This window comes from Prionailurus bengalensis, chromosome E1, assembly GCF_016509475.1.
Source record: "Prionailurus bengalensis isolate Pbe53 chromosome E1, Fcat_Pben_1.1_paternal_pri, whole genome shotgun sequence".
Classification (NCBI taxonomy): Eukaryota; Metazoa; Chordata; class Mammalia; order Carnivora; family Felidae; genus Prionailurus; species Prionailurus bengalensis.
This window is the reverse complement of record NC_057347.1, coordinates 38,108,878-38,119,815: the sequence shown is the minus strand read 5'-3', so window position 1 is coordinate 38,119,815 and position 10,938 is coordinate 38,108,878. Positions and strand designations below refer to the sequence as shown.

The 10,938-nt window shown below is 50.0% G+C and overlaps 1 protein-coding gene across 3 annotated transcripts; it reads right to left on the bottom strand.

The window, feature by feature from the left end:
* Positions 1-859: 859 nt before the first annotated feature.
* On the bottom strand, positions 860-10,623 carry LOC122485471 (transcription factor CP2-like protein 1). Of its 3 annotated transcripts, XM_043584287.1 has the most exons (15): positions 10,470-10,623; positions 9,405-9,556; positions 9,196-9,269; positions 8,328-8,433; positions 8,113-8,219; positions 5,438-5,590; positions 5,099-5,209; positions 4,518-4,615; positions 4,246-4,300; positions 3,897-3,990; positions 3,411-3,501; positions 2,870-2,952; positions 2,071-2,216; positions 1,878-1,929; positions 860-1,267 (listed from the first exon to the last, which is right to left on the bottom strand). In XM_043584287.1, the coding sequence occupies exons 1-15, from the start codon at positions 10,550-10,552 to the stop codon at positions 1,230-1,232; spliced, it is 1,443 nt and encodes a 480-aa protein (XP_043440222.1). In that variant the 5' UTR covers positions 10,553-10,623; the 3' UTR covers positions 860-1,229. The 3 variants fall into 3 exon arrangements, 2 of the variants coding, with proteins under 2 accessions (XP_043440222.1, XP_043440221.1); XM_043584286.1 differs by lacking the exon at positions 10,470-10,623 and having other exon boundaries at positions 9,405-9,825; XR_006297867.1 differs by lacking the exons at positions 860-1,267; positions 1,878-1,929; positions 2,071-2,216; positions 10,470-10,623 and having other exon boundaries at positions 3,315-3,501; positions 9,405-9,825.
* Positions 10,624-10,938: the final 315 nt, after the last annotated feature.

Below are 10,938 nucleotides of genomic sequence, written 5' to 3'. Positions count from 1 at the left end.
TACTTTAAGGTTTTATGTTCTTAAGTAATCTCTACAACCCATTGTGGGGCTTGAATTTACAACCCCAAGATCAAGAGTTGCACACACTACTGACTGAGCCAGCCAGGCGCCCCCCCCTGCCCCCCTCTCCCCACCAGCCCCTGCCATTATCTTTTTTTTTTTTTAATTCCTTTCTTTTAAGTTCATTTATTTATTTCGAGAGAGAGCAAGAGCAAGGGAGGGGCAAAGACAGAGGATCCCAAGGAAGCTCCATGCTGTCCGCACAGAGCCCGACACAGGGCTCAAACCCATGATCCATGAGATCATGACCTGGGCCGAAATCAAGAGTCAGCTGCTTAACCAACTGAGCCACTTTTCTTAAAAGCACTTTTAAATAAAATTGGTTTTCTACATGGAAAAAGAGATACAAAAAAAAATAATAATAATAAGTTTCAGGTCAATTTTAATCCTAAAAGTGAAATGCAAAATTAAAATTTTAATTTTGAAAAATATGCATAGGAAAGGGAGAGATTTCTTAAGACCTAAAAATTAAAAGATTAAGATTAAATCCAACTACATTTTTTAAAGAAAAATAAGGATAAAGCCCCACAGCCTCAATGTTAAATAATTATAGTATTTCCCAAATCTCTAAAACTTTTAAATCTCCAGACGTTTTAAATAAGCATAGTGATTTGATAGTTGAATGAATGGTGTTTTGGAGGCTTTAGTGTTTAGTTTTTGGGCAAAGCAGTTGGGAGAGGGGAAAAAAAAGTCCAGACATTTATTTATTCCTCTGTCTCCGACTCCATACCTTACCCAGCTCTATACTTTAGGAAGAGGACCAAAACACCAAGAAAATTGAACAAGCATTAAAGATACATACCTTTAAATTAACTTTTAATTTTAAGAAAAGGAAATGGTGAATACAATTTTAAATGAGCATGGATCGATGTACCTGTGTTCAGGCAGCTCTGCTTGGGGCAAAAGCACCTTATTGGCAAGTTACGTGCCTCACAGGCTTGGCCAGCTGAGCTGAGCTTGGGAGGCTGTGCCCAGGTTCCAACAACTGCTGAGCAGGAAGAGATGTGAGCCTGGGTGCTGCTCACCTCCTGTCTAGCAGTAGTACACGATGCTTCACCTGGAGCCTGGTGAAGCAGCTGAGGATTTGAACAAGACCTCTGGTGAACACGGGGGTCTAGAGAACCAGGCTGGCATCAGTCTCCAACTCTTGCATTGGGATGTCCCTGGGCCTAGGTCAGCACCAGGTAGTAGCCATCTGGATTCTGCACTGAAAGCAGCGAAAAGGGCACCTCTGGAATGAGGCAAGCCAACCACCACTTCTCCAAAACCAAGCAGCCTGCAGTTCTCTGTCACACCCAAGTGTTCTTCCTGCCCCAACTGGAATCTACCTCTTGAGCAAGCTTCCCTCCCTCTGTAGTGTAGGAGGGATAGAGGGCAGGCATCTGAATAACCAGAAGCCAGCTGGTCAGAGGTGCTCTGCACCAGGTAATGTCCGGCAAGCACCTTCTGCCTTATAAGATGGGGGGGGGGGGGGGGGGGGGGCGGCAGAAGAGGGAGGGGCCTTACCTTCCCCTTTAATAAATTCCCTGACATAGAAACTGGGACATTTTTCCCTTGTGAAAATGCATTTATCCACCAGTCCTGTTTTTTCCTGAGCAGTAAACAGTTGTCTTGTAGCTACATGAATCTGTCTCTTTGACACAAAGGTGGCATTCAGATGCTTACCAGTTGATTGGGACACAGCACACACCATACCCCATCCCCAGCTTACATTCACCTTCAAGGAATCTTTTAATCTAATTTAGGAAACAATATAAACACAATCTTACCCTTTCTAGAGCCTGACAGACACACTCTTCTCTCCCTAAAACTCCTACCTTTTTTCACCACAGCCACAAAGTATGACTCATCCTTAAGATTCCGAACCACCTACAAGGGAGAAGGGTCACTATGACAATTCTGTCCTTAGAGCCAAACAGAATAAGCCAGGGTAGGGACAGGGAAACTTGGCCTGAGGTGGAAGAGTGATCAAGGCCCTGGGGCCTGGCGGAAAACCACAAGCTACTTTACCTGGTCACCAAGGAGAATGAGGATGCCCCCAGGGCCCTGGTGGAAAAGGCGGTGGATCTGATTGGCTGGGAGGGCCAAGAGCTCAGCCAGTTTCCCCTTCAGCTCTACAACACTGAGTTCATCTAGAGAGATCTCTTGATAAAAGCCTGGGGGTGTGGGCAGCACAAGGCAGGCATCAGTTGGGGTCTGAGGTAGTGACAGTCTCATGGGGAGGGGGGCGGGGGCAGGAAGGCATAAAGAAGGAAAGAAAAAGGCTTATAAATCCGCTTATTTCTCAGCTTTGGGAAAGCCTCAGACTGAGGGGGGCCCTCACTATAAAAAGGAGGGGGGGGGCATCTGGGTGGCTTAGTCGGTTGAGCGTCTGACTTTGGCTCAGGTCATGATCTCATGGTTCGTGGGTTCCAGCTCCGAATCAGGCTCTGCTGACAGCTCAGCCTAGAGCCTGCTTCGGATTCTGTGTCTCCTATACCCCTACCCTGCTGGCACTCTCTGTGTGTGTCTCTCTAAGGGGGAGGGACACCTACATATGAATGAAACCCAAATACAATAACAAGGTTATAATCTAATCCCACATACTAACAATGACAAAATCAGATGGGGTTGGGGATTAGAACATGGAAAAATAAACCCAGGAGACATCGTGGAAGGAGAGGACTAATCTGGTCATGGAAGATGGGAATGCCAAGGAGGGCATCTTGGGTCCCAGGAATGATGAAGCATCACCCTCTCCCCAGGCCAGAAGAGGTTTCATGCAGCCACACCTGAATTTCTTGCCTTCTAGAGAGAGGCCAGAACTCACCTGAGTCAGGGTTCTTAGGAACCTCATTCTCTTGCCTAGAGGCCTCCTGAGCCACATATAAAGTCAGCCGGTGACGGATGGGCCTGGGCCAAGAAAACAGTGTATGTATCAGCATTTCATACCTAAAGTAACAGCCCCCTCCCTGGGAGGGACCCCGCCTCCTCTCAGGTCTCCAGGGAGGGAGATCACCAAGCGTTTCTTAAGCATTTAATGAATGCTGAACTCTGAGAGGAGAGAAGATGAGAAAAATCCATCTCTGTCCTCAGAAACTGAGTGATGCAAATGGGATGGCTACAGAAAAAGGAGATCCTAGGAGCCTAACTTTAGCCCATCCCTGCCAGTCTGGCTCTGTGACTGGTAGGTCACAGAGGTAGGTCACTGTCCTTGGGCCTGAGTTTCTTCCTCTGTAAAACGAGTGTGTGGGACTAAGTGGTCTTTAAGGTACCTTCCAGCTTGAACATTCCATGAGACACAACCACAAGCTGAACTTGGTAAATGCCACTACAGAGGGAAAGAGATCCTGGTTGGCCGTGCCCAGCACCTGGCTCTAAGAGTATTGAAAAGGCGGATCCCATCGGCAGCCCCACATATCTGGATAAGGTCCCGGCGGGTAAGCTTCAGCAGATCAGTGCCTGCAGAATCAGACAGGGCCAGATTTGGGGAAGAGTCCCAGGATCGAGGATGGCAAGGGACACAGTCCAACATTAGTCTACAAATAACCCTATTATGTCCAGACATGGAGGTCAAACTTGGATTCAAATCCCCGTTTTGCCACTTGCTTGTTAGCTGTGTGTCTTTGGGCAAGTTGTTTAACCTCTCCGAGCCCTCTACTTATGGGTAGTATATAAATTATATGGGATAATACATGAGAAGAGAGCCTAGCAGGCATAGTGCCTGGCAACTCTTAGTCCCAACTAAAAGTTAGCTGAAGAACACACAGCAAGCCAGGACCATAGGCAGGCTTCCTGCCTGAGTGTTCTGCCCTCAGTCCCCCACAGGTACGGTCCCTGCCAGATGCCAGCCTCACCAGTGAAGTTGGCCAGCATCCGGCAGTAGCTGGAGAACCGGTGCCGGTGCAACCACTGCTGTGTCTCTAGGATGGAGGCTCCAGGGCTCAGATCCTGAGGCATAAAGAGGGCAGTCCAGGTACCACCATGGACCCATGGACTTGAGAGCAAGGGGTAGGAGAAACAGCCCTTGCCCTTGGGGGCCCCAAGTCTGAGAGCCTAGGCTCATCCTGTGAGTGGCAAGTTTGCCATCTGTGGCCATACAACCTCTGTCCACCAGGGGGCAGAGCCACCCTATTCTGGAGAGTGTGATAAAGCCCTGAGAAGGGTTTGAGATAGAGGTTGGGGGACTGGAAAGCGAAAACGCACCTCAGCGGGGCTGCCCCCCAAGGTGTCCAAGGCGAACGGTGGGGAGGAGCAGAGCCTGTGGGGGAGCAGAGAGACAGCAGTGCAGCCGGTCTCCAGCCCCACCCACCCTTCCCTGGCGTGCAGAGCTTGCTGGTGTTACCCAAAGGGCACAGAGCTGAGCCTCTTCCCCCTCAGCTGCGCCCTCAGTCCTGCCCCTCCCCGGATGCCCGGGCTGAGGAGCCCTTCTCTTCACGCTGACCCCAAAGGGCTGAGAGGCGCCCATCCTGCCTCACCTCTCCGTGGACAGGAGCTTGCAGGCGTGGGGAGAGGTGAGGGCAAGAGGGCTGAGAGGCGGGTGGGGCCCTGCACTGGGATCTGGCCACGGTGAACACTGTGGGCAAACAAGCAGCAAGGTTCAGCCCAGACATTCCGAGGGCATTGGTGGCTGTTCCCTCACCTCTCGCCGATCGAGAGCTGACAAGGGGCCTGCCTGGGGCCAGACTTGGTCCCTGCTCTAGGAGTCCCTGACAAGTAGACCAAATTCCGCTCAAAGCAAGAGCGTAAACCAGTCTGCCGGTCTGGCTGGGGAAGCTGGGGGAGGCTTCCAGGAGCAGCAGCAGGAAGGGAAGTGCTCTGGGCAGAGGGGGGCAGAAGCGGGGTGGGGCAATGGTGGGTGCAGAAGCAGCCTGGAAGAAGTTAAGCGCCTGGGTCTTGAACAGACGGTGCAGCGTGTCCTTGAAGGTAACAGGTGGAATCACTGGGGGATGTGATGATCCTGGAGCAGCCACAGCCCTGGGGCCTCAATTTCCCCATGTGTCCAATGAGGATCCTTCCTCTAAACCCGCGCTCCTGCCCCCACCACCAAGGCACACACCTCCAGGAAGACCGTAGTCTCACTGGCAGCCTGATACTTGTCTCTCTCGTGAAGGGGCTGTTTCTCAATCTTCTCCCGGTCTGTTTTCAGCTTCCGGTCAGCTCCTTTGGGCTACAGGAGAGTGACAAGGGAAGCGCAGAGCAGCCCCCCCCCCACCCCTTTACCCGCCCACTTCCCCGTTGCGGATGGGGCTCTAAGAAAGAGATCAAGCCCCATCCCTCTGTTGTACAGAGAAGGGAACTGCGGGCTGAGGGGACGCAGCAAAGCAGGACTGGCATCTACACAGCCAGCCAGGCAAGGTGATGGTCCTGAAAGAGAGGGGGCAGGAACTGCCTGTACCTTGAACACCTTGATGAGGCAGCCAGCTGAGTGCAGGTGCTCAGGCGGCAGCTCCTTGTCACTGGGCTTGAAAGTGTCAATCTGGAGGCGGAAGGGGACACCTTTCTCTCCACCTTTTTTCCGAGGAGTGAACTCGGTGCTGATGCAGTGAACCTGAGGCGAAGAAGCAAAGAGAAAGCAGGGTGATCACAAGTCCCACCCAGTTCAAGAAAGCTCACCTAACACTTGTTACCTGCCTGTCACCTGTCAGCCTCTTACAGCAACTTGCCATCCCCAACCAGAGTTTGTTTCTGACAGCATAACTTTATTAGGTTCTTTCCCTTGTTCAAAATCCTTCGGTAGCTCCCCATGGTTATGGGTTGAGAAGCAAAGTTCCTCACCCTCATGTTGGCGCACCTTAAAGAATCAAGTCAAGCCTTTCTGCATGGCTGCTCTCTCTCACCCATCAATGAACACACTGCCCCACCTAGCCAGCCTAATCATGACGCCAACACACTTGCGTGGTTCTTCTTAGAATCTTCTACCTGGAAAGCTCTGCCCGCTCACATATAAGCCAACAGGTCCCATTCCAGGGTAGAGTTGCCAGTTAAAATACAGATGCCCAGTTAAATTTGAATTTCAGATGAACAACAGGTAAATTTTTTTTAGCGTAAATATGTCCCAAATATTTCATGGGACATTCTTCTACTAAAAAGTTCTTTATCCAAAATTCAAGTTTAACTGAGTGTCCTGTATTTTATCTGCTAAATCTAACAGCCTACTCCAGGAAGCCTTCCTGGCTTCCACCGCACGCAGCCTGCAGCCTCTGTGTTCTGCCTGGTCCCAGGATTCCAAGGGCAAGCGGGGTCTTCCCCTCTGTTCACCCCCACTGCCCACTATAGCCCTCCCACAATCCTGCAAAGAACAGCTAAAGGGTCCAACTTTACAGGTAGGGAAACGAAGCCTCCCAGAGATCATGTGACCTGAGCAAGGTCACATGAGGGAGTGGTGGAAGTGAAATTGTGCCACATCTGCCTGACTTCCCAGTCCAGGTGCTTAGACCATAGCGAGCACTCAAAAAAGTGACATACGGGTGACTTTTGACAATATTGTTAGATTATAAAGGGAAATCTATTCAAGGAAATATAGAGAATGCTGAAGCCGGGTAAAGAAGAATACAGCACCCCCCCCACCCAAGACAGACTGTTAACATTCAAGGATTGTTTCTTCCTCTGTCTTCTCTGGGAAAGAAAAAGGGAAAAAGAAACATAACTTGTGTATACACATACATGTTTTTATTTTTGTAAAATGGAATTCAAACTTTATTTATTTTTTTTTTTAATTTTTTTCTTCAACATTTATTTATTTTTGGGACAGAGAGAGACAGAGCATGAACGGGGGAGAGGCAGAGAGAGAGGGAGACACAGAATCGGAAACAGGCTCCAGGCTCTGAGCCATCAGCCCAGAGCCCGACGCGGGGCTCGAACTCACGGACCACGAGATCGTGACCTGGCTGAAGTCGGATGCTTAACCGACTGCGCCACCCAGGCGCCCCTGGAATTCAAACTTTAAATACAAGTTTGTCTTCTGTCTCTTTCCTTCTAGGAAAGCAGTTTCTCTTGTTATTAGACATCATTTACTGGCTACATAATTTCCCTTGTAAGTCTTCCCTAAAACTTACGTAAAAATCAATCCTCTTCCAAAAAAAAAGCAATTATCTTCCCATGGGCAATTAAAATATTTTAATATGAGAACAAGTGGTTCTATGAAGAGCTGGTCAATATATCTTTGTGTACTTATTGAACGCTGCTATAGGATAACTTTTTGAAATGGAACGACTGGGTAAAAGAGTAGAAACATAAAACATAAAATTTAATAAATTTTGCCCAAGTGCCACTCTACCCACAGAATGAGTGCACTAATTAAGTCTTTGCCAGTCATATATATATACATATATATACATACATATATATGTATATATATATATATATATGCACACACATTTTAATTAGAATTTTCTTTTTTATATAATTTTTTAAAGTTTATTTATTTTGAGAGAGAGAGCGTGTGTGCACACGTGAGTGGGAGAGGGGCAGAGAGATGTGGAGAGAGAGAATCCCAAGCAGGCTCTGTGCTGCCAGCACAGAGCCCAACACCGGGCTCCATCCCAGAAACGATGAGATCATGACCTGAGCCGAAATCAACAGTCAGATGCTTAACTGACTGACCCACCCAGGTGTCCCTAATTAGCATTTTCTGAGGTTGCACTGTCTACATTTATTGGCAATTTGTATCCTTGTATAAATTGTCTGCTTGTACCCTTTGCCCGTTTTTCTGTGGAACTTTCATCTATGTTTTCTTGTTGATATACGAGAACTTTTTATATATTGTGGCTCCAACACATTATATGTAATTTATGGCAACTGTTTTTTCCCACTTAATGTCTCCTTTTAATTTTCCCTATGTATTGCAGACCAATGACTTTTTATGAAGCTAACTTCTATCCTGAGTTCTGTAGCTTCTTCCATTGCTTTCAGCTTTAACAAGTGTTTCCCTGTGGAGAGTCAATAAACATTCAGCCATATTTTATCCTCCAGGTGCTTTCCGGAAGTGGTCTATTCGTGTTCCTTCACCCCCAAACTCACCTTCCTTTCCCACCTGAGCTGCTGCCACTCCCATCTGACCTCCAGACTCACCTGCAGGAAGAGGGAGGTCCTCTTGGTTGGGTCCCAATGAAATTCCACCGTGTTGAGCTGTGAGGGCAGCACTTGGGGCTCTATCACCCCCACGGACAGTGGCACATCTGCAGGCACAGGATGGCGAGCAAGGAGCAAGCCTCAGCCGTCCCCATCCACAAAGCCTTCCAAGCCGGAAAGCGGCCCTGAAGGCTCCCCCGTCCCTCCCCATTCACCGATGTCCAGGATGCGGTCCCCTGGCCGGCTCCACCTCCACCCATCCAGCTGTTGCTGCTCCGTGTACTGCAGGCGCCGGTCATGGAAAACCACACGCACCACACTCTGTGAGCACAGGAAGGCAGGGCTCACGAGTCAGAGGGTGCTTGGGCATTCGGGAACCAGTTCCCACAGCGGGCGTAGGCCAACCATCCCACCCTCGCCCCCATCTTGCTTCCCAGCCTCAGGGCCCACAAGCACTGAGATCACCAGGTCTGTGTCCAGATGCCCACCTGTCACGCTCAAGCTGTGAAACTGGGGGAGTAACCTAGAGACCCTGAGCCTCAGTTTCCTTATCTGTGAAATGGGTGAGTTACTCCCTTCCCACTCTTAGTCACTCTGTTTCTTTTCTTGCAACACTTTTCAATTTGCAACTGGGAAATGAATGTGTAATTGCATATAATTTGTGTAATTAACATGCCTGTCTCAGTAGAATGCAAGCCCCCTGAGGAAGGGAACTACATCTGCCTCTTTACTGTTGAATCTCTAGCTCATAGAACAGTTTCTGGCAATGAATTGGGGCTAAATATATACTTTTTTTTTTTTTTTTTTTTTTGGACAGAAGGACTCATGCATGTGAATAATGCTATGTAAATGTATTTCTAAATCCCGGATCTGCTACTTTGTGTCCTTGAGAAAATACTTAACCTCTCTGTGCCTCCTTCCTGAACAACACCTGCCCACCAATGTGCTGCTGTGAAGGTAAAATTAAAAGGTGGACTTGAGAGGGTTCTGCTTGACAGTGACATCACCGTGATGACATTGGCTTCCTGCCCAGATGGACAGTCATACCCAACCCTTGCCAGTTCTGGAGGGGAATGCACCTACCTTCAACAGTCGGGCCCACTGGGTAGTATCACCCAGCTTGGGGTTGCAGAGCATCTGCACCTCATAGGACTGGCCTGGGAGAGATCAAGGGGATGTGCGAGCCCCACTCTGCGGGCAGAGATGGTGCCTGCCATTCCCATCCCGCACTGGGCTCGGCCTCCAGAGCTTGCTGCCCCACTAAGCCCTTTCCTTCCCCAGGCCCAGCATACCCTGGTTCAGGTAGGTGAGGGTCTCCTCCTGCTGCTTCACTGCCGGCGAGGTGGCTGCACAGAGCACATACTGGAAAGTGGGGCAGGGAGGCTCCGAGCTGGGGATGTTGTGCAGCTCTTCCTGCTTCAGGTAGGGCAAGGGCAGGGACTCCCTGCCAGGGAGAGGAGAGCACCTCCGGCTTTCCGCCCTGTCCATCCCTTCCCCTATGGGGCTTTGACTCTGCCTGCCATATCCTCCAGAGAGCCAAGGCACCCCAGCAGCAGCCAGGGCCTGAGAGTCCCCCATTCAACTCCTCTGGCTCCTGGGAAATCTCCTTTAAGGTGCACATTTCAATTTTTTTTTTAACGTTTATTTATTTTTGAGACAGGGAGAGACAGCATGAATGGGGGAGGTCAGAGAGAGAGGGAGACACAGAATCCGAAACAGGCTCCAGGCTCTGAGCTGTCAGCACAGAGCCCGACGCGGGGCTCAAACTCACGGACCGCGAGATCATGACCTGAGCCGAAGTCGGACGCTTAACCGACTGAGCCACCCAGGTGCCCCTAAGGTGCACATTTCAGATACTACCAAACATCTACAAAAATCTGCCCTCAGGGCGCCTGCGTGGCTCATTCGGCTAAGCATCAGGCTCTTGATTTCAGCTCAGGTCATGATCTCGAGGCTCATGGGATTAAGCCCCAAGTCAGGCTTTGTGCTGGCAGGACCTGCTTGGGATTCCCTCTCTCTCTTTCTCTCTCTCTGCTCTTGCCCTGCTCGCACTCTGATGTTAAAAAAAAAAAAAAAAAAAAATCTGCCATCACTTACTTGTTTGCAGTCTCAGGGCTTGTCTGATACCAAGTAAATGCCCAACAAAAGTGCCCCGAGAGGGTGGGTGGTCAGGGTGTTTTGAGATGTCCTAGGATCCACTAAACACCAGGTGTCCCAGGATCCACTTTTCCACCCCCAAAGGAGCCCAAGAACAGGAAGCCCACCCCCCTTGTCTTCAAACAGATGGCCCTACCTGCCCATTGCAACTCAGACCAGGCCCTTCCTTGGAATCTGCGGGGAGGGGTTCAGGCCCTTACCTGAGTAAACCACTTGGAGGCCCGGGGTACAGTTCCCCAGGACTGGGCCACAGGTGCTCTGGCTGGTTGTGCCAAAATAGCATCTTGGAAAGGGAGCAGAGCCAGCTGTGTGACAGAGACTTCGGCACTGGGCTGGGCGGGACCCACTGGACTATCCACCTTTATACACACAAGCAAACCCACGAAAGGGTGGGGCAAGGCTGGGAGCCTCTTATTGGCCGAGCACCCAGGGCTCTAGGAAACATGGGACCTTTCAGGCAGCCCAAGCTGGGGGGAATCAAGAAACGGTGTGCCCAGGGCTCCCCACCAATCATTAACTCAAAGGGGATATGGTGGTGCAGCAAAACAAAGTCTCAGGGATGGACATCCACTCCCCACTGTTCCCCAAGAGTCTAGGGGGCAACGAGGGGCACCCTCGGGCTTCAAGATTGGTCCTGGATCCTTAAAACATGTAGAATCCTGGAGACTC